Here is a 20,304-nt window from a genome sequence, read left to right as displayed (position 1 = left end):
CCTCCCTCCCTCCCTAGCCAGCGTGGAGCGAAAAGGGAAGTCACAGGTTGTTAAAGCCCCCTGGATGCCTGGATGGAGTGATTTAGTGTGACACTGGCAACCTGGGAATGTACAGCCCCTCTCTGCTGTCTGTGATAACAGAGGAAACCCAGAGAGCTTCCTCCTGTTGTGGTGGGCTGTCTAGGGAGATAGAGAGGTGTGGGGGGGGGGGGGGTTGTTCGGTCAGTTGTTGAGACGTGCTACGACCTATTCCTGCTTCCCACTTTTCTCCAACTAAAGCACAGACACACACACACACACACATAATGATGTCATTCTAGTGCATTGTGAAGCAACCCTGAAGAGAGTTTAAATCTCTCAGATCATACCTGTGTGAGAGTGGTGTTCATGCACATACACTGCTCACTGTCTGCAGCCACGGCTCCAGGTGTTCAACGGGCTATCAACCCGAGACAGATGAGGTCATAATCAAAAAGCAGGGAGTTTGGTCCTGGGATATGATGGGCGTCTGGGTATAGAAGAGCAGACTCTTGAAGCAGCCAGACACCATCAAGCTGCTCTACACTTTTCTGACATAAAGTAAAAGAGAAAGTCTGGTTTCAATCGCCCTTGCTTCCCCTACTCTGTACACAGCGCTCTGCAGACCTATCGGAAACCTGATTTGACAGATGGCGCGGCGGGCGGGGGGGGGGGGGCACCCTCCAGGGGGGAGCCGTGACAGGCTGGGGGGTTCTGGGAGGGAGCTACGCAGGAGGAGGAGGAAGCTCATGGGAAGACACGGGGAGCCACTCGTCCATCACAGCGTGAGGAAGACATCAAGCACTCACTGATTCCTCGTCACCTTGCTCCAATCCCCTATGAGACCCACATGCTCAATCACTGTTTCCCTTTGAATGGCAGAGCCCCCCAAAAGAGAACCAACTGCATCAGAGCAGGATTGACAGGCGGCGCTCACACGCTCCGATGACAGAGGAAAGAAAAAAAGTTTTCCCTCTGCTTTGTTTCAAATTCTTTCTCCCTCACGGCAATGTGTTTAGACTTCTAATCTTCTTGGCTGCTGAAGGGGAGAAAAAATGTGCCGTTGTTTCATGTTGGAGCAGGCATGATGACAGTGCTGCGACTCCAGCAATTGCTCAGAGGAATCTGCGAGCCGGGCCCTAAGGGACCCTGTCTGGCTTTTGTTTATCGCCTTTTCCTGTGCTATCTCCAAGCCTCCTCATTGGACGGAATATATCAGTTACCCTAATGGCTGCTCGGATTGCGTAACTTAATACACCCGATTATAAGCACCGAGCACTGTTGACAGAGTTTTCGTTGCTTTCTTGCAGCAACTTTTGATTTTGATTTTACATGTTTGGTGGGCTTCTTCAAAGTTGCTTCTGTGGGACACAAAAAGCTAAATAAGGATTACACTAGCTGAATTAACACTACTAACAAAGTACACAGAGTGAGGTCCGGAGATGTCCATTTGTTGACAGTAATAGTGCAACAGTGTAATCAATGAATTAGATCAATACCAAGCAACAAAAAATCACTGGTTGATTTAAGAATCATTAGAATACCACATTTTTATCTTTGAAAGAACTTAAATATTGAATATAACATTTATTCACAGACATAATTGGTGTAAATGTACAATACTGTAAAACACACCTACGGACGTTTTGTCAGACTTTGGCCTCATTACAGAAATTTTTTAGATAAGTAGCATTTTTTAATCAGCATTTTATCTCTGCAGTCTTTTTATTTGAGAGAAATGGTGGTTTGGCTGACCCTGGTCAGACGGTCGAATGTGCTTCCACCTCCCATCCCCCAGTTGGCTTGATTAGGAGATCAGTCAAGTACTAGCAATCTTTGTTTTCATTTCAACAATTTTCTACTTCAGATGTACTAGATGCCCTGCTTAAAATTGATGTAAAAAAATCCATTGGGGCTGACCTCCTTGATCCAGGCCTATTGCAGCCCTCCTGATGGAGTCATTGACACATATTTTTAATTTGACTGTTATCTCAGGTGCTGTCCCCAAGGTTTGGAAGGCAGTCTATATGCTCCCTCTCCATAAAGGTGGTGACCCCTCAAACCTAGTTAACTACCACCCAATATCCTAGATATCTTCCCTTTCCAAAGTATTAGAGTCCCTGGTCAACAGCTAATAACTTTTTTTATCTTCTCATTCTATTCTAAATGTGCACCAATCTGGCTTTTAGACCTGGTCATTGCACAGTCTCAGCTGCTACACTTGTCTCAGATGATGCGTTAAATTGCCTAGATCAGAAAAAAACATTGTGCTGCCTTATTTAAAGATCTCTCCAAGGCATTCCATACAGTCGACCATTACCTACTCATTCAGAGGTTATCTTAAATTGGCCTGGATCAGGCTTCATGTAGCTGGTTTGAGAAGGTGTTAATTGCGCCTCAGGACGTGACTTGGAGATGTTGGCTATCAAAAAGGTGTGGTAGTCATGAAAATGCTTCCAGATTTTTTCTATTTGTGATTTAGAACAATGCTATTATATTAAAAACAGCAACATGGGTTTCATAACGACAGAGCTGCCCCTAACCCTAACCCTCCATTTGGGACGACGAGTGATAAATGTACAAAGCTTTAAAAAATAAAATTAAAAAATCCACTTTTTTACCACTTTATTTTATCAATTTGTTAACTTCATATCTTCACATAAGGGGTTGAAATGTATTTATTCTTTCATACAACATGCAGTCTACATACATTAGAGTAACTCTCCAGCATTATGTCTTATACGACGGAATGAATGATAAACTGAAAATGTTTGCTTTGAGCTTGTTAAAGTAACACTAAAATCAATAGTTTCCTATGGATAGAATAATTGTCTATATCCTTATACAATCATCCATACAGTCATTTATAGTCATGTCCTAAAGCCCTAATAACTTTAAAAAAAAAAAAGGTCACTGGCTGTACAGTAATGGAAATGTGTCTATTATATATTAATGATATGAACACCCAAGCCAACACCCATTGTGGTTTATGATGGCCCATGATGACAGTTGGCTGACTTTCCTAGCTATTGTCCTTATTTAGTAGAACAGCCAACATTTTTGGAACTTACTAGGAAATGTATGAGACATTTGTGGCTTTCCAAATATGGTCAGCAATCCTCTTTAATTTCTCAGTAAATATGGGTATTAAATATGCGCTTTATTTTTCTGTATACACCTTCTATATTATGCAGTATATGTCTGCAGCTGGTCAGATAGTGGGTTGTCATAGATCATTCTTAAATCAGAATTACCATATGTTTGTGCCACATTGATGTTTGACATGCAGCCCCTCAATGAAAACAAACAGACATTTGCTGAAGTTTGTGTTCAAGGAGCAAATACTGTAATAACTCAGTTCAGTAAGTCTGGATTTGTTTAATTCACCAATTACCATCCCACCCTCACCCTCACCACCTCTCTACTTCTCTGAACCACTCCCCAGTAGTCTATGGCTCTCTCTCTCTACATGGCCTATGGTTTACCAGAGCTCACCACATGCCGCCCCTTGTTTATGCTGACCACTGGCTGTGGAGCTACAAAATTAGTTATTAATCATCTGCAGTCTGCTCTGGAACAAACCTCGCTCACCATTAAGTGAAACTGATTGAACCAAGCCAACTGGAATTTTCATTTCCAGATGAGGTTGATGCTCATCCCAAAGAACCTTTGTTGCCCCTCCTCCTCCTCTTCCCATCCTTCCTTCAAACTGCAAATGTGTGGAATTATCTTCCTGCTGCTGGTTGTGATTTCAGACGAGTAGCTTTCACACACTAGGCAACCAATTCAAGACATTTTTAGCCCAGGTTTTGGGGAAGTGGGAGGGAGTATTTTCTCTCCCATCTTACCTCAAATATTCAGCTGTGTGCACTCTTCCCTGTCTGTAATATACCAGCAGATATTGCTGGGTGATTGACATATCCCATTTTGGGAGGGATGGTGGGTGAAGGCACAGAGGAAGAGGAGTCAAAAGAGCTCTTCCCTTTAATCGTGTTGAGGTTAAGATGTCAAAGCCCCCAATGGATCACAGGAGGACTGACACAGGAGGACTGACACATACCACATGGGTGATGCTTACACGTCTGTGTCATGTCTGTTGGTCTCTGTCTGGCTCGTATCTATGTTTTTGCCCTACCTGTGTCTTTGTCCACAAGAAAATGTAATCACTGACTCACTTCTTTGGATTTTGTCTATCCCAGCCCATAAAATATCCTGTTACACTCTTGCCCAATTTCCTCTTAATTTCCTATACAAGGGAGCCCCAATCACATCCAGGCTGCTGAAACTCCATCCCCTGTGTATAATTAAACACGATCCTGGGCAGTCTGGCTCTAAATCTCATTACTGTCCATGTCCTCCTGATAACAACCATAGGACCCAGGCGTCGTCTGGGATTGGTTGATAAGTCCTCTCTTTATGAGCCATGGTGTTGGTTTTTATCACATTTTGAAATTAAGACACAATCTCATCATTGTTAACGGTATCCCTGTGAGTCAAGACCAAGTGTAGGCATAGACAGATATCTCCTCTCGGATAGCTACAAGTAGGCGAGTGTGAGGTGTTGCTCTGCATGACAGCGCTCTGATAAAATGACTCGTCTTGCCAGAGGAGACGGAAGAATGAGACAATAAACAGTTAGCTAGCAGTCAGCTATGGCTCATTTAGTGTGGCTGTGAGAGGGTTGTGTTTACTGTTTATTCCTTGTCTTCCTGGATGCCCTCCGTCAGTGCTCATTGAGTGCCTAACAACTCCTCGCCTGTTGCGTAAACCTGTCAATACAAACTGGATTGAGACAAAACACTGGGATCTAAACTAGATATCTAAGAGTTGGCGGTGTGTCAATGAGCTGTTTTGGCCACTGCATGGTATCTATCAACATCTTTAGTGTAAGTGTCACCTGAGGTAACGTCCTCTCCCCACAGTGTGAAATGTAATGACAGAAGTGCTCTGCCTCCTAGCACTCTATTCCTCTCTTTTTGGGGATGGGGTTTTGCTGCTGTTGGTGTTATTTACTTCTTTTTTGTCCTTTTATGGAAGTTCCACTCTTTTTGTATTTTTTAAATCAGTTTATTGGATAAAGACAGTAGAGAAAGTAAGGAGAAGAGGGTATGTCAGCAGTGCATGGGCCGGACTCAAACCCATACTGAGGTGGGTACACTGAAGGCCATGGTACTAGACCACTGGGCCACCCCAGGCCATGTTTGTATTGTTGTGTTGTTAAATAACAGTCAGCTTTCAGTTGCTGTCATTGGGACCCTCTGACTGAGTATGACTGTCCAGTTGATGATTGTTGGTCTTCTTTCTTCACTTCCAGTCGATAGCAGACCACTTCGAGGAGAAGAGCTGTCCTGCCATGGAGCGTCTGAAAATCTTCTACTGCTGCCAGGCCCCTCCTACATGGGCCATCCAGGTAATGCCTCCTCCATTGACCCCATCACTGGTGATTGGTTTTCTGATGCTGTGAACATGAACATTTCTCTATGGAAAGACATAGTGGTCAATCAGTGCCACACATCGTAATGCACTGTTGTCCAATAGGACCACGAATAAACAATAGCCTGCTGTCTCATATCTTCTCATCGCTGTGCATCCACTCTTATCTCCCACACCTTGATCTAGGTAGTGTTAAACTCTACCAAGGGTGTGTCGTTCGGTGTGGTGTTGGGAAGGCGTCCTTCCAACCTCTTGCCCGAGGTCCACTAGCGTCATGTCCCCAGAGGAGATGCATCCATCACCATGGAGGCTGGTGATTTGTTATTAGCTAGCGCGTCATGAGCCCTGATCTAATCTGGACACTTGGCATTCAGACAATATATCTGTGTCAAAGCTGGAGCGCCAAAGGCCACCTGATGGCCTCTCCACTGCAGCCACTAATACAGTACTTCTTTGTCCTCCATCAAGTACCAGACAGTTAGGGCCCCTCAGGGTAGGCACTGCATCAAACTCAGATTATATCTGTGCTTGCATGCATGCGTGTGTGTTTATGTGTGTGAGGCTTGTATGCTTGTGTATATTTTCTATGAGAGGAATAGTGAGTGATCTCTGTTTTTGTTAATCTGTATTTGTAGCTCGTCGAAAGATGGTTTGTCGAGCGTGGCAGTGTTTATTTGTGTTCTTGTAGCACCTTTCCTGTCACACAGCCAGTTTCTCTTTCACATTCACTCACTTTTCAGCTGGTTGTAAATGTTTCACAGGGTTTAAATTATCTCCTTGCCATAGTCCAGAAACAGAGTGCTCCACAAAACAATTAATCTCGATTACCATTCTAGAGCACCTGCAATCTCTAGTGCTTTCCATTGAAATTAAGGGTATTAAGGTAATTGGCACAGATTCCATCTGCACAACTACACCTCTCTTCTCATTCTGGTTCAGACTGTGTAGGTGCTTTGTTCATGGTCTGTGAATCATTGTGTAGGCATGTAAAGGACACTGCTGTCAACAGATAGTCATTCGCCACCCCGCATACAGAAGGCCGGAGTTTAAAAGGTTCATACTGCCATCGCAACAGGGGTCTACCTCAATGTTGCTGCCGCAGCAAGCTGTGAAAACGTGAAGTGCTGCCAAAAATCACCACAAGGTGGTGACAAGAGCTGTGGAGGATGTTTGAAAAAGAGAGACAGGAGTAAGGATTTTGGGTTTCAGTGGGATTGACTGGATAGAAAAGTATCCACTCTTTGGAACACTCTCCCAAACCACATCAAAGAATCCAGCAACGCTCTCCTCCTTCAACGATCCCTCAAAATCTTTTTTAAACTTGCTTTTAATCTTTAACGATTTTTGTTGTTGTTTTTTACTGACTGTGCTTTTGTTTTACTTTTATTTATCTATCTATTATTGTTCTCTCCCTGAAATTGAGTGTCATTGGGTACTAAGAAAAGCACTAAAATAAATGCATTATTATTATTACAGTTATCATTAAAAACGTCATAATATTTACTTGTACATTTAGCAAATGCTTTTATCCAAAGCAACTTACAACAAGTACATTTGTCTAAAGTAAGTGAATCATCTATACATCAGTCATCATAAGCAAAAGTCTATGGTAGGACCAAGCAGTCATCATGCTAGAAAAGGGAAGGGTTCTTTTTTTATTTTTTATTATTAACAGTAGAGCAGGAACTGTACAGAGGGGTAGTGGGGGTGAAGAGGTCTTTAGGAGGGACAGTCAAGATGTAGCCTGAAGAGATGGGTCTTTAGTCTACGGCAGAAGATAGGTGGTGACTCTGCAGTCCTGACACCAGTGGGAAGCCCGGCGTTACAGTAGTTAAGGCGGGAGATCATAAGTGGAGATCACAGATGGACGTATCCTTCGGATGTTGTAGAGGAAGAATCTACAGGAGTGCAATGTCGTTGTGATGTTGTCAAGGGTCACTCCAAGATTCTTGGCTGTCTGGGAGGAGGCCACAGTAATGGAGAAGTCTTGGAGGTCACATCTTGACTGTGATGGAGAAGTCTTGGAGAGGGCAGGCTTTCCTAGGAAGGAAGAGCAGCTCAGTCTTGTTAAGGTTGAGCTTAAGGTGGTGGGCGGACATCCAAGCAGAAATGCCACCTGTGTGTCAGAGTGGGAGAAAGAGTCAAATAGTTGAATGTCATCACCGTGGCAGGAGAAACTATGTGAGGAAATTACAGAGCCAAGAGATTTGGTATAAGAGGAGAACAGTAAGGGCCCTAGGACGGATCCCTGGGGGACCTCAGTGGTGAGGGCACATGAAGAGGACAATGACCCTCTCCACGTCATCTGGTAAGAACGATCGGCCAGGTAAGATGCAAACCAGGAGAGTGCAGAGCCAGAGACGCCCAGCTTTGAGAGGGTGGAGAGAAGGATCTGGTGGTTTACTGTGTCGAATGCAGCTGACAGGTCCAGAAGAATGAGAACAGAGCAGTGTAAGGAAGCTCGAGCAGAGTGGAAGGTCTCCATGACAGCATGGAGAGCAGTCTCAGTAGAGTGCCCAGCCTTAAAGCCGGATTGGTGAGTGTCAAGGAGGTTGTTCTGAAGGAGATAGTGAGACAGTTGGTTAGAGACAGCACGTTCAAGGGTTTTAGATAAGAAGGAGAAAGGGGATACCGGTCTGTAGTTATGGACAGCAGACGGGTCAAGAGTTGGCTTCTTGAGAAGAGGCTTGACTCTGGCTGTCATAAAGACAGCTGAGACGGATCCTGTAGATAGAGAGGAATTGATTATGGGGCTTAGGAACGGAAGGAGGTCTTTGGAGATGGATTGGAGAAAGGGTGAGGGGATAGGATAGAGAGTGGGAAAGGGTAAGGTCAAACGAGGAGAGAAGGTTAAGAAGGTCAGACGAGTGAAACTCCTCTGACTGGATGTTGAAGTCACCCAGTAGTGTGAGCGGTGGCCGTCCTCAGGGAAGGAGCTGAGAAGGACATCCATCTCTTCCAAGAAGTCACCAAGCTGACCTGGGGGACGGTAGATAATAACAATGTGAAGTTTGACATGGAAGGTAACAGAAACAGCATGGAATTTGAAGGTGGATATGGACAAGTGTGACAGGGGAAGGACATTATGTGACCACTTAGGTGAGATGAGGAGCCCTGTGCCACTCCCTCGACCAGAGAGTCTAGGGGAATGAGAAAAGGAGTAGGCATCAGAGAGGGGTGCAGGAGTAACTGTGTTTTCTGGTGTAATCCATGTCTCGGTGATAGCCAGGAAGTGGAGGGACATGAAGCAGGCATAGGCTTTCCGGGCCGCTGACTGGCAGTTCCAATGTCCTCCCGTGACAGCGAGGTCGTGGCCAGTTGAGCATAATGGGTAGACAAGATTAGATGGGGGGGTATAGCATCTTTGTGTCCTACTGAGGGATGAAATAACAGGAATGGGGAGAAAGCACATTAAGGTAGTTACACCTATTGGGTTAGAGGGTTTGTAAGGCAATATGAGATGCAGGTAGCGCTAAATACTCAACAGAAACTAGCACTCTAGGCTTCTGGCAGGATAACTACACCAACACACTGAGTCTAAACAAGATTAATTTAATTTACTAGTTCAGCGACAGAAGTTCACCACTAAATTCAAAATGTACTTTGTTGCAGTGTGGAGCTGGCAGCCATCTTAAGTAGTTAGCAAAGTTGCAGCCGCTCCCACCAGTAATTGACAGCGATTGGCTTCAAACACAGTCTATTCTCAACAGAAACTAGCAAACTAGGCTTCTGGCAGGATAACTACACCAACACTGAGTCTAAACAAGACTAATGTAGTTTACTAGTCTAGAGACAGAGGTTCACCACTAAAGTCAAAATGTACTTGATTTTAATAGGGTGCAAATGTCCGCCTTCTAAAACACTGCTCAATCAAATGTCTTTCTATCATAACAGGTTTTAATATTTACATTTAATATTTGTGGGATATTCAGTGAAACTGAACCAGCTCTCATTTCAGTCATGTGAAATACGTTCAACATGAACTTGCGCACTGTGTCCATATAATCTACTGCTGAAATGTGTTAATTAATCTGCAATTTCGTGGATACGCTGCCACATTTAAGGTTTATCCAAGGACATAATTTCTTCGACCAAACAATAATTTGTCCTTTTCCAAACTCATAAGCTATTCTTCACATAATTCATCCAGGCTGCCATTATTCTTAATTCAGAATTAAACACTAATGCGCTTACCACGTAATCGCAAGGTTCCTCGTTCGATTCCGACCCTCGACCTATCTTGCATGTCATTCCTCCTCTCTCTCCCATCCTTCCTGTCAATCTCTACTGTCTCTATCCCAATAAAGCAGATATGCCCTAAAAACACATTTAAAGAAAAAAAAGCAGCTCACAAATTGGGCAAGTGAATACGCAAATATGAGCTACTGTTTCACAACAAGCACATCCATTAGATTTGCTCAACCATGCCCCCTGGTGGTTGTATTGCCGTGGTGAAACACCTAAACTAAAATCTTTGGAGAAGGCTAGTTTACTGCCGCGGTATCCCGGCAATATCGTTACTGTACCGTCATCATGCATTCTCTCATATGTGCCTTATGCGCAGACAGCAACCAATGTGGTGGCAATGCAAGCTATGGATTACAGTATAAAGTTAGGAATTTTCATGTCAGACAGGACTAAGGACAGCAGAAGATGACTGTGACATCAACAAATTCGCTCACCTTCCCCCACTTCAGCCCTATATTGGAATTTGCTACCCATTACAGACCCGTGAAACACTCCCTTTGAAAAGAGAGATTGTTCTGTCTCTTTGAGTTACTGACCCACCCCCCCCTCCTCCAGCATTCAGCCCGCTAAATGTTTTTTTATTTCTTTCCACAACGGATAGTATCTTCAGTAAGTTTTTTAAACTTTTAAGACAGTATCCTGGCGATATCGTCGCACAAGCATGAGCCTTTTAAACTCTGACCTACGGTACACCCATCTGAGGCAGGCCACCCCCCAGTGAGAACCGTCATCCCTGATAGAGACACATGGGAGACGTAAAGAGAGGTTTATGAGGGTTGGAAGGACTGACAGACAGACAGAGGGGTAGAGCGAGGCACAGATACAAAACAGATGAAGGGGGGATGGTGAGAGATAGAGTGGAGGAAGAGAAAGATTCAGGGGTGGGTAGAAGAGAGAGATTGAGTGAGAAGGGGGGAGGGAGAGATCAGTCGGCTAGGAGACATTACCCAGGCGTGGTGTAATAACGGCGAACAGCAATAAAACTGGAAGTGAAGGCACCCTATTGCTGCCTAGGGAATTGAATGCGCAGGCAAGGGGGCCATGGTGATGCATTCTCTCCACTGCCAGACCCGTGGCTAGCATGTAACGAAGGCCGTGCCTGCGCACACAAGTCGTGTCAGGAAGTGGTGGTGGAACGGAGAGACGGGTGCCGATGGTTATTATTTTAGTTTTTTTTTTCCAGGATTTGCTTACTGAACTAAATAAATCCTCCACATAATGAAACACTGCTTCAGCCCTTCCTGCTCTTCAGGGAGATTTAGAAACCGAATACACTACAGAGTATTCTGGAAATGGACAAGGAGGAAGGGGGCATAACTTTCATCTTTGTGTGTGTGTGTGTGTGTGTGTGTGTGTGTGTGTGTGTGTGTATAATCAGCCTTTGTTTGCTGTTAGTGTCACATTCTGGCTCCCATGTCATCCCTGGCCACATGACCCAGGCGTGTTGACAGCAGAGGGAATAGATTCAGATTTATGGGGTCCATCAGACCCCTGTGGGACGTGATATGTCATCCCTGAGCCAGGGATGGAGGAGAGGGGCTGGGCCAGGGGTGGAGGAGAGGGGCTGGGCCAGGGGTGGAGGAGAGGGGCTGGGCCGAGGCAGACACGATAAACCCCAGGATCCAAGGATTTACTCCAGTACATGACATGTACCACCAGTGGTCCATGTTTGGACAACAACCTCAGGTGAAAAGAGAAGAGGCTGATTAGAAGAAGAGGAAGATTACAAGATAATGAAGAGAGATCTGAGGTCATGTTGGAGAGACTGTGGGTGGATTCAGCAGCACAGGCCACCAATGAGGCTGACCTACAAACAGCACTACAGCTGGGAGGGCATACACCGGGGATTTATGTGGCCGTGTTTAAATATTTGTTTGCGTGTGTGTGTGTGGGAGAGAGACTGTGTGTGTCTGCGGGTGTCTGTGTGTGCATGTGCGTATGTGTGTCTGTGTGTGTGTGTATACGAGAGACCTGTAAATACCCAGAAACAATGAAATTCTCTCCCTCCAGATTGGACTCATTAATTACCTCAGCTTTCCCTGAACATCACACACCGCGAGTAAACAAACCCGCACTCTCCCTCTCTGCTCCTAAAAGATGTTTATGAAATGGAAAACAGGATGGCTGCGGCCTAAATACTGTTAAACGGGCAGCAGCACATATTTGCCCCCTGGTCTGTACATGCCCCCCCGTTGAAATACAGTCGGCCAGTGGAGAAAAACTCCCAGGCGTCCTGTGACAAACTGTGGCTTTTATTGTTATGAATCATTACAGATTGAGCTGTGGTGGTCTGTGTTAGAGCCCAACACATATATCGGAGCACCGATATTTTCGGCTGATTATATCTGTATCGGCACATATTCCTCCAATAATCAGTCAGCCTGACATTCTGAAATGATAGAAAATCATTGTAATTGAGTTTTTCCAGATCAAAATATATACATATATGTTTTTTTATGAACGAATAAACCTGTTTATTGGTGTTTTCTGTTACTGGAGTGCCTACTCAAGGGGCTGAATTTAACAAAGTAACGTTAGCTCTTTGGGCTGCAGTCAATTAGTACAGTCGCTAACTAAAAGTATGTTGACTGAACAAGACGAGAGTTATTCGGCAAAAGGAGTCACATGGTAAGATATTATTTACCAAAAATCCTAAAATCATTTATTTCACCAGTTAACAATTCTAGCTACATTTTTTCATAAGCAGCTTGTGTGGTGTGTAGTTCCAATTAACCTTATCAGCATGGACTGCACAAAGCAGGTTTGTTTACTCTTGTGAAGAGAGCAGAATGTACCACTTTGATAAAGTTTGTCTTGGTGAGGGGGAGGGCTGGAATATAATGCGTGTGCGTGAATCCCCTCTCACTCTTCTCTCCTCTCCTCCCTCCCATGCAGAAGCAGCTGGCCAGCCTGATGACCGACCTGGGCTGCACCAGCTCTGCCCTGCTCATCTATGAGAGGCTGGAGCTGTGGGAGGACGCCGTCATCTGCTTAGAGAGGATGGGCCAGCACGGCAAGGTAACACCACAACTGCTAGACAACCAACCCTCATTCCTTCTATGGGGTCATTCTATACCTCTCCTTGCAAACAAGCCCATTTTTCACACTAAACGTGCCCCCCCCCCCACACACACACACAGAAAAGCTAATCTCAAACCCAAGCTGGCAGAACTGGGTTAATCGGGTGAATATCACCTCGTTCATCCTATTAATCTCACCCTGCTCTTCCTCCCTACCTCCATCTCTTCCTCCCTACCTCCATCTCTTCCTCCATACTGCCATCTCTTGCTCCGTCTCCCCCTCCCTTGCCGTCTGTCTGTGTCTCTGTCTCTGTCTCTGGTGAGCACCTGCTTATGCACTCGTATGTGCTCTGGCGCTTCCAGATGTCATACGCATCAGCCACCGAGGGATCTGGCTGGTTTTCCACTGGCGTTATTATTAACCTGTCTGGCCCCCAGGGCCCCTCTGAGATGCACACACACACACACACACACACACACACACACACACACACACACACACACAGAAATATAGCATGTTTGGGTTGGATCTCACTCTAACAGGGCCCCTTGTCCCCCCAGTCAATGGTATCCTGTTGGTGGCGCTGATTGAATGTTAGCTATGGTTATGCATGCTGACCACATGGCCTAACAAGGTCCTCGCTATAGCCATGGTCTCATAATGGGGTGACAACCTGCAGTGGGTACACATGGTACAGAGGTTAGAGAACCAATGGCACCAGTGTATTTAGCAGTGCACTATGTCCAATTATGAGACGGAATCAAAGGCGAAAGATATGGACGTACAGCATCAGTTTATTTTGAGTCGGCTCTCCTTGTTGATAGTGGATCGTTTCTCCCCCGCTTTTATTCAGTACAAATGTTTGCACAGGTGCAGTTTTTCTCCCGACCTGAAAGGGCTCTTGGCCTGAATTTACCGCGCTAATGAAGCAAGGCGAAAGGGAGAACAGAGGTGCGGCGACCTCCTCTCTCGCTCCCCTGCACCTGTCAAAAGATGTCCTGTCAAGTCATGGCAAGGTAGCGGAGTGTCTCACGAGGCTGAGATAGCCCTGTAACACAGTTCGCCATTTCAGGATTTCGATTTTTTTGGGCAAATGAAAAGTCGATGAGAACCTGTGCCAATTATTTTATACCGCTGCGTTGGTGTTCTCCAAAAACAGTTACATAATGGACATCCGGTTAATTGCTGGTCAGATTCTTCTCACAGAAGTGTTTAGTCTCCATCTCCATCACCCTGTGTCCTCTCAGTCATTGACCTGGCGGAGTGACCTCTCGGGGTGAATCTCATGGCTTCTCGTAAGTAGAGTAAAAAAAAGAGTTCGGTCTTGACAGAAGGATACATTTCAAAACTTGTTATAGTTTTCTGTTCTTACGAGACTTAATAAACACACACACACATCATACACGCACCAAGCTGTGCACGCACATAGAGTGCCCTCCATAAGTATTGGAAAGAGGAAGCATTTTATCTTCTTTTGGCTCTATACTCCAACAGTTTGGATTTGAAATCAAACAATTACTATGGGGTCGAGAGTAGAGAATTTTTCAGATTGGTTTCACCATTTAGAAAGTACAAGATTTTTTAAACATACTCTAATACATGTACTATTTCAGGGCTCCAAAAGTATTGGGAAAAATGTTATGTCCAAATAAAGTACTCATGTTTAGTATGTGGTCAACAATCCTTTGCATGCAATAATTGCCTGAAGTCTGCGACCCATTGACCCCACCAGATGCTGGATATATTTTCTGGTGATGCCAGGCCTGTACTGCAGCCATCTTCAGTTGTTATTTGTTTTGAGGTCTTTTTGCCTTGAGTTCTCTCTTCAGCAAATGAAATGCATGTTAAATTGGATTTAAATCTGGAGATTGACTTGGCCACTCTAGAACGTTCCACTTTTTGGCCCTGAAAAACTCCCTAGTTGCTATGGGGAGTATGTTTGGGGTTATTGTCTTGCTGTATGATGAAGTGCCATCCAATGAGATTGGAAACTTTTGCTCATACTTCAGCAGACAAGATTTTTCTGTACACTTCAGAATTCATTCTGCTCCTGTCAGCAGTTACAGTCAGTTCCGGTGGCAGCCATACATGCCCAAGCCATAACACCCCCTTCCACCAAATTTCACAGATGAGGTGGTATGCTTTGTTTCTCTTTGTTTCATCTTTGTCTCATCTATCTACAAGACCTTTTTCCAGAACTTTACAGGCTCTTTTAGGTACTTTTTAGCCAACTATAATATGGCCATCCGGTTTCTATTGCTAACTAGTGTTTTACACCTTGCAGTGTAGTCTCTGTATTTCTGCTGGTGACATATTCTGTGGATGGTAGTCTCCGACACATTCATGCCTACCTCCTGGAGAGTGTTCCTGATTTGTGGGACAGTTGTTTAGTTTTTTTTTCCTAATTATGGTGAGCATTCTTCGGTCATCCACTGAAGACTTCCTTGGCCTACCAGGCCTTTTGCTATTGCTGAGCTCACCAGTGATGTTCAAAACTGTTGTTGTTGACGAGCCTAAGGTTTTGAACATGTTTATGATAGTTTCTTTCTGATTTCTCAGCCCAATAATGGCTTCCTTGACTTACAGTGACAACTCTTTGGTCTTCACGTTGACAGACACCAATAGCCCACTCCAAAGGAAATGTAAAGGCTAGAATCAATACTAGAAATTCACAGCTCTCTTGTCTGCACAAATTTTGTGACAGAACACACCCGACTAACCAGAAACACCCGTCAAGCCAATTTTTCAATACTACTGGTTCCCTGAAATAGGCAGACTGTATAAAAAGGGTTGTAATTTCTAAATGGTGAAACCATTAAAAGCTGAGAATATCTACTTTTAACTCTCATAGTACTGGTTTGATTTGAAATGCAAACTGTTCGAGAATAAAGCTAAAAGAAGACAAAATGCCTTCTATTTCCAATACTTATGGAGGGCACTGTATATACACACACACACACACACACACACACACACACACACGTCCTCCCTCCCTCCAGATGGGCAGGGCTGACCGGTTCTTATCTGCTCCTCACAGTCTCGACCCCTGCATGTGATTCCTCTTGCCCTTTGTGAACTCTTATTGAATTTCAGCTTGTTTTGTCCTTCAATCTGATTACCCAGATGCATTCTAAAAAAAATACTCCACTCTGAAACCATGTGCTTTGGCACAAGCCAAACGCTCCATGTAACATGATCAGAAACAAACACTAGGCAATCGTTTTGTCTGGAATAGCTTCGGTTGTGTCCTACCGGTAGTGTCTTTGCTACTAAACACGTTGTTCCCGTCTGTGATGTCAAGAGCCTGGATGCATACTTAATGTGAACAAGCCTGACCTGGGCATGCCCTGAGAAAGAGAACAACACAAATGGGGTCCCGGAACAGAGACAGTGAACCCATTCAGAGAGTGTATGTTCATGCCACATAAATGTTGTTCAAATTCTTTAAATATTCTAGGCCTGATTGGATGTGCAACCGCAGTGTGGAAAATGTCTCTTCCCTCCTAGAAATGGCCACGGCTAGCATCATAAGACAAGGCCCATTTAGAAAAGCAACAGATATAGCCAAAGGGTGATTCCACTCTGCCCTTTAGCAAGGGGGTCAGAGAGTTCAGAGAACTCCTTATGTGGTTTGCTGAGCACAATAAGGGTGTCTGTACTAGTGTACTTGGAGGAATACTGAAGCTCTCCTTTTCTCCCCTCCTTCCCTTAATCTCTCCATCTCTCTTTATTGAGAAGCATACAGGGGGGCTCTAACTGGTGACCATGCTCTAATGCACCCTCCCTCACGTCTCTACTGTAGGGGTGAATGTTACCTCCCTAACATGCTTACATAGATTGAATTTTGATACTGTATCTTTTCCTTGCTTTCCGGGCAAATGTCAGATATTTTTACCCCTCTTTCCCGGGTGCTTTTAGCAGCTTTCCAAATATCTGAATTGCCACAGCTATTCAGTGCACTGCCGTTTGACAGTGAAACCGTTTTCTGTTGAAGGCCAGGCCTTGGCTGGGATCCCTGGGGCGGTGAGTGTGTGGTCTGGAATAGGCCATTGGAGCCCAGTCTTTCTTTTTTTTTTTACATTTTGATCAGTAGCGTTTACTAGCACTGATGTGATGGCAATTTGTTGCCCCTGAGGATGATATTGATATTTGAGGGGGAAATTCAATGGAAATTGTTTGAGAATGACCTGGAAATTGTTGCCTAACTTCTTCAACACTGGAGGAAAATACATTTTCCCACTAATTGAGTGTTCATATTGTACAGTATGTGCCTAGGAGTGAATACAAATATGTGAAATATGAGAATGGAAGGAAATGACCACAGCAATCACATCGCAGCCACTAAAGTTATGAAATGTGTAATCTTGTGTGGTTGAATGATTGGAGAAGCAAAACGAGGAGAAAGACAGCCTGCTGATAACATAAATGCTGATAACCCTCCGTTGGATTTTTTTTCTCATATAACCGCTGTTAGACAGTTTATTCAACTCCAAAGTGACTGTCACCAGGCCTGAAAATTACATGGAGTGGGAAATGCTATCAACACTATCGACTGTAAAACAATGTTTTTGAGACTGCTTACAGGGCTCCAGACTAACGTTTAAGTTTCAACATGACTCATGACTTCTCATAATCAATAGAGTGCATTCGATTTATGTGTCCAATGCCCAACCGTGCACCTGCCTGTACATAAAATCTAAGAATCTATGTATAGAAAGTGTTATCCAAACTTTTGGAGTATATAGCAAAGAAGAAAAAATGCTTCACTGTACCGTTATTTACAGAGGGCACTGTATAACATTTTACACATGTATTAACTAAGAGGAGAGAAAGAGAGAAGGAGATACTTTTCGTTTTTGTTTCTTTAAATTCTGTTTTTTTGTTTGATTTTTATACAAATTATTATAACAAACCAGTCCGCTAACTATCTATCTTGCTAGCTAGCTTCGTCAAATATCCTGAGGTGATGTACACTCCATTACCAGTGTCAACTCTCTCCTGACATAAACAGCATTAATGTTTCCTCTCCAAGCCCTGTCAAATTTTCTCATTATCGTATGTGAAGGGGGAGCTATTCTGTCCCCTGCATTGAGAGCCATGATCCCCCGAGAAGATGATGGCTGTGAGCTCTGTGGAATGTCTTGAGGAGTGTAAGAGCTGTGGTGTCATCAGTACACGTGATGAGATGAATGGTGGTTCGGTCTCCTTGAAAACAGCTCCTAATATAAATACTGTGGTTGTAGAGTGATATAAAAGCAGAGGTCAGGGAATAGCTTGTTCTCTCTTTCTTTGTCCTGTTGTGAGGTTCTCGTCATGAGTTGTGAGTAGCATTGTTTGAATGACCTGTGGTCATCTCTATACCTCTCTCTCTCTCTCTCTACTCTCTTTATTAGAGTGTACAATTTTTCTATTAAGTATTTGCCTTGTAATAGTTGTATACAGTATTATTAAACCACTCATTTGATTCATTCTATTTGACCATTCTTGCACTAAATCAGCAGAAACTCAACAATTCTTAGCACATAGTGATAATTACATTGGAGTCAGATTATCAATATTAGATATGCTTTGCTGTTAACAAAATATAGCCAAAAGTCTCAGCCAAACCTTCACATGGAAACTGACATTATTATAAATAATAAAGAGTCAATCACATACACAAACACAATCACATGGTGTTTGTCTTCACAGTAAAATCCTGTCCTGCCCTGGGTGGAAGAGTTCTCTTCTCCAACACCATCCATCCGTGATCCTGCACACTTTCATTCCCTATATTGTCCCCTTAATTATCCCATTCCCAATAATATTTGACTATAAATGTCTCTAATAAACGTTTTAGGTTAAGATAATTAGTTTTAGACAATGTTTGAAACAAGCTTTGCCGTCTATGTGCGGTCCGCGCCTAGCTGTGAAGTCTCCCATCCTACATTTTTTTAAGCCACCAGCCTCCACTGGCACACAATATACTGTGGCTAAGGCTCCATACAGTAGAATGAACCGCCAGTTTCAACATCTTGATTGAGCCAATTGAGCCTCCCTTCCCATTGAGGGGATTGTGGCAGGCTGGAGACCAAAATTAAAGCCTGGTCTTTGTTAGCAGGGAATGTTAAGTGTGCTGCTTTAGAGGGCCATAGGGAGAACAAAACTTTGTTGAATGGTATTTCAACCACTTAACTTTCTCCCTCTTATCTCCTCCCCATGTCCTTTGTTTCCCTCTTCATCCCTCCTCCACCCTTACTCTTTACTTCCTCTTTCTCACACTTCTTTCCTCCTCTCTTTATTCTTTGTCTCTCCCTCTCTCCTTCCTCCCCACCTCCCTCTCTCATTTCTCCTCTCCATCCCCTCTCTCTATCTCTCCCCCACCTCCCTCTCAGGCAGAGGAGATCTTGCGGCGGGAGCTGGAGAAGAAGGAGACCCCCTCTCTGTATTGCCTGCTGGGTGACGTGCTGCGAAACCCCCAGCACTACGACCGCGCCTGGGAGCTGTCGGGCCAGCGCAGTGCCCGCGCCATGCGCTCTAAAGCCCTGTGGCACCTCCGCGCCAAAGAGTTCCAGCAGTGTGTGGAGTGCTTCGAGCACTCCCTCCGCATCAACTGCATGCAGGTAACCTACTCTATATAGCCCTGTTGTGGCTGGCTTCTTCTGTGTTATGTTGTCTAAGCCAAGCCATGTCTTCAAATTCATGATATTCTGAGGTCCGGACTTGGAGTCTAGCCATATCTGGGCTAAAAGTACCGGATCTACATTTGAATGTGTGCTCATTCTTGCAAAATGTTTTAAAGCTGAAGGGAATGTGCTACTACTTGCCACACACACACACACACACACACACACACACACACACACACACACTTCCTCCTTTTCCTGGCTGAGGAAGTAGTGTCGGGACACTGGTGTCTGGGACATTGTCGTTCCCAAATGACACAGATGGCAACCAACCCCTGAAACCACACAGAGGAGAGGGGAGGAGGAGGAGAGGGGAGATGGGAAAATAGGAGAGGGCGGTCAGTTTCACCTAGGCTCTCCCTGGGTGTCACGGGAAAAGTAGTTTCCTGTTTTCCTTCATTCCATTGCCCTTTTATCCATATTTAATCCTATGGGTCAACCAGCAATAGGATGTTTTAATGTAGTTTGTTTTGCTACAATGACCTTCCATCCATTTGCTAGGGGGAAGTTGAAATATTGCGATGAAGATATAATTATATACAGTTAGGTCCAGAAATATTTGGACAATATTTTGTCTCTGTATATCACCACAATGGATTTGAAATGAAACAATCGTGATGCAATTGAAGTGCAGACTTTCAGCTTTAATTCAATGGATTGAACAAAAATATTGTATGAAACGTTTAGGAATTGCAACCATTTTTATACACAGTCCCCTATTTTCAGGGGCTCAAATGTAATTGGATAAATTAACATAATCATAAATAAAATGTTCATTTTTAATACTTTGTCGAGAATCTTTTGCAGGCAATGACTGCCTGAAGTCTGGAACCCATGGACATCACCAAATTCTGGTTTTCCTCCTTTGTGATGCTTTGCCAGGCCTTTACTGCAGCTGTCTTCAGTTGTTGTTTGTTCG

General features: G+C 44.2%; 1 protein-coding gene across 2 annotated transcripts in view; it reads left to right on the top strand.

Moving 5' to 3' along the window:
• ttc27 (tetratricopeptide repeat domain 27) overlaps positions 1-20,304 on the top strand; it is an 87,021-nt gene that overhangs the window by 46,176 nt on the left and 20,541 nt on the right. For both annotated transcript variants that reach the window (XM_083696098.1, XM_083696097.1), the window contains exons 11-13: positions 5,333-5,428; positions 12,595-12,717; positions 19,095-19,322. In XM_083696098.1, coding sequence (XP_083552224.1) covers positions 5,333-5,428; positions 12,595-12,717; positions 19,095-19,322 — 447 coding nt within the window. The remainder of the gene's footprint in view (positions 1-5,332; positions 5,429-12,594; positions 12,718-19,094; positions 19,323-20,304) is intronic.

This window comes from Argentina silus, assembly GCF_951799395.1.
Source record: "Argentina silus genome assembly, chromosome: X".
Classification (NCBI taxonomy): domain Eukaryota; kingdom Metazoa; phylum Chordata; class Actinopteri; order Argentiniformes; family Argentinidae; genus Argentina; species Argentina silus.
Note: the sequence above shows the minus strand (reverse complement) of the source record. Positions and strands in the feature narration are given on the sequence as shown.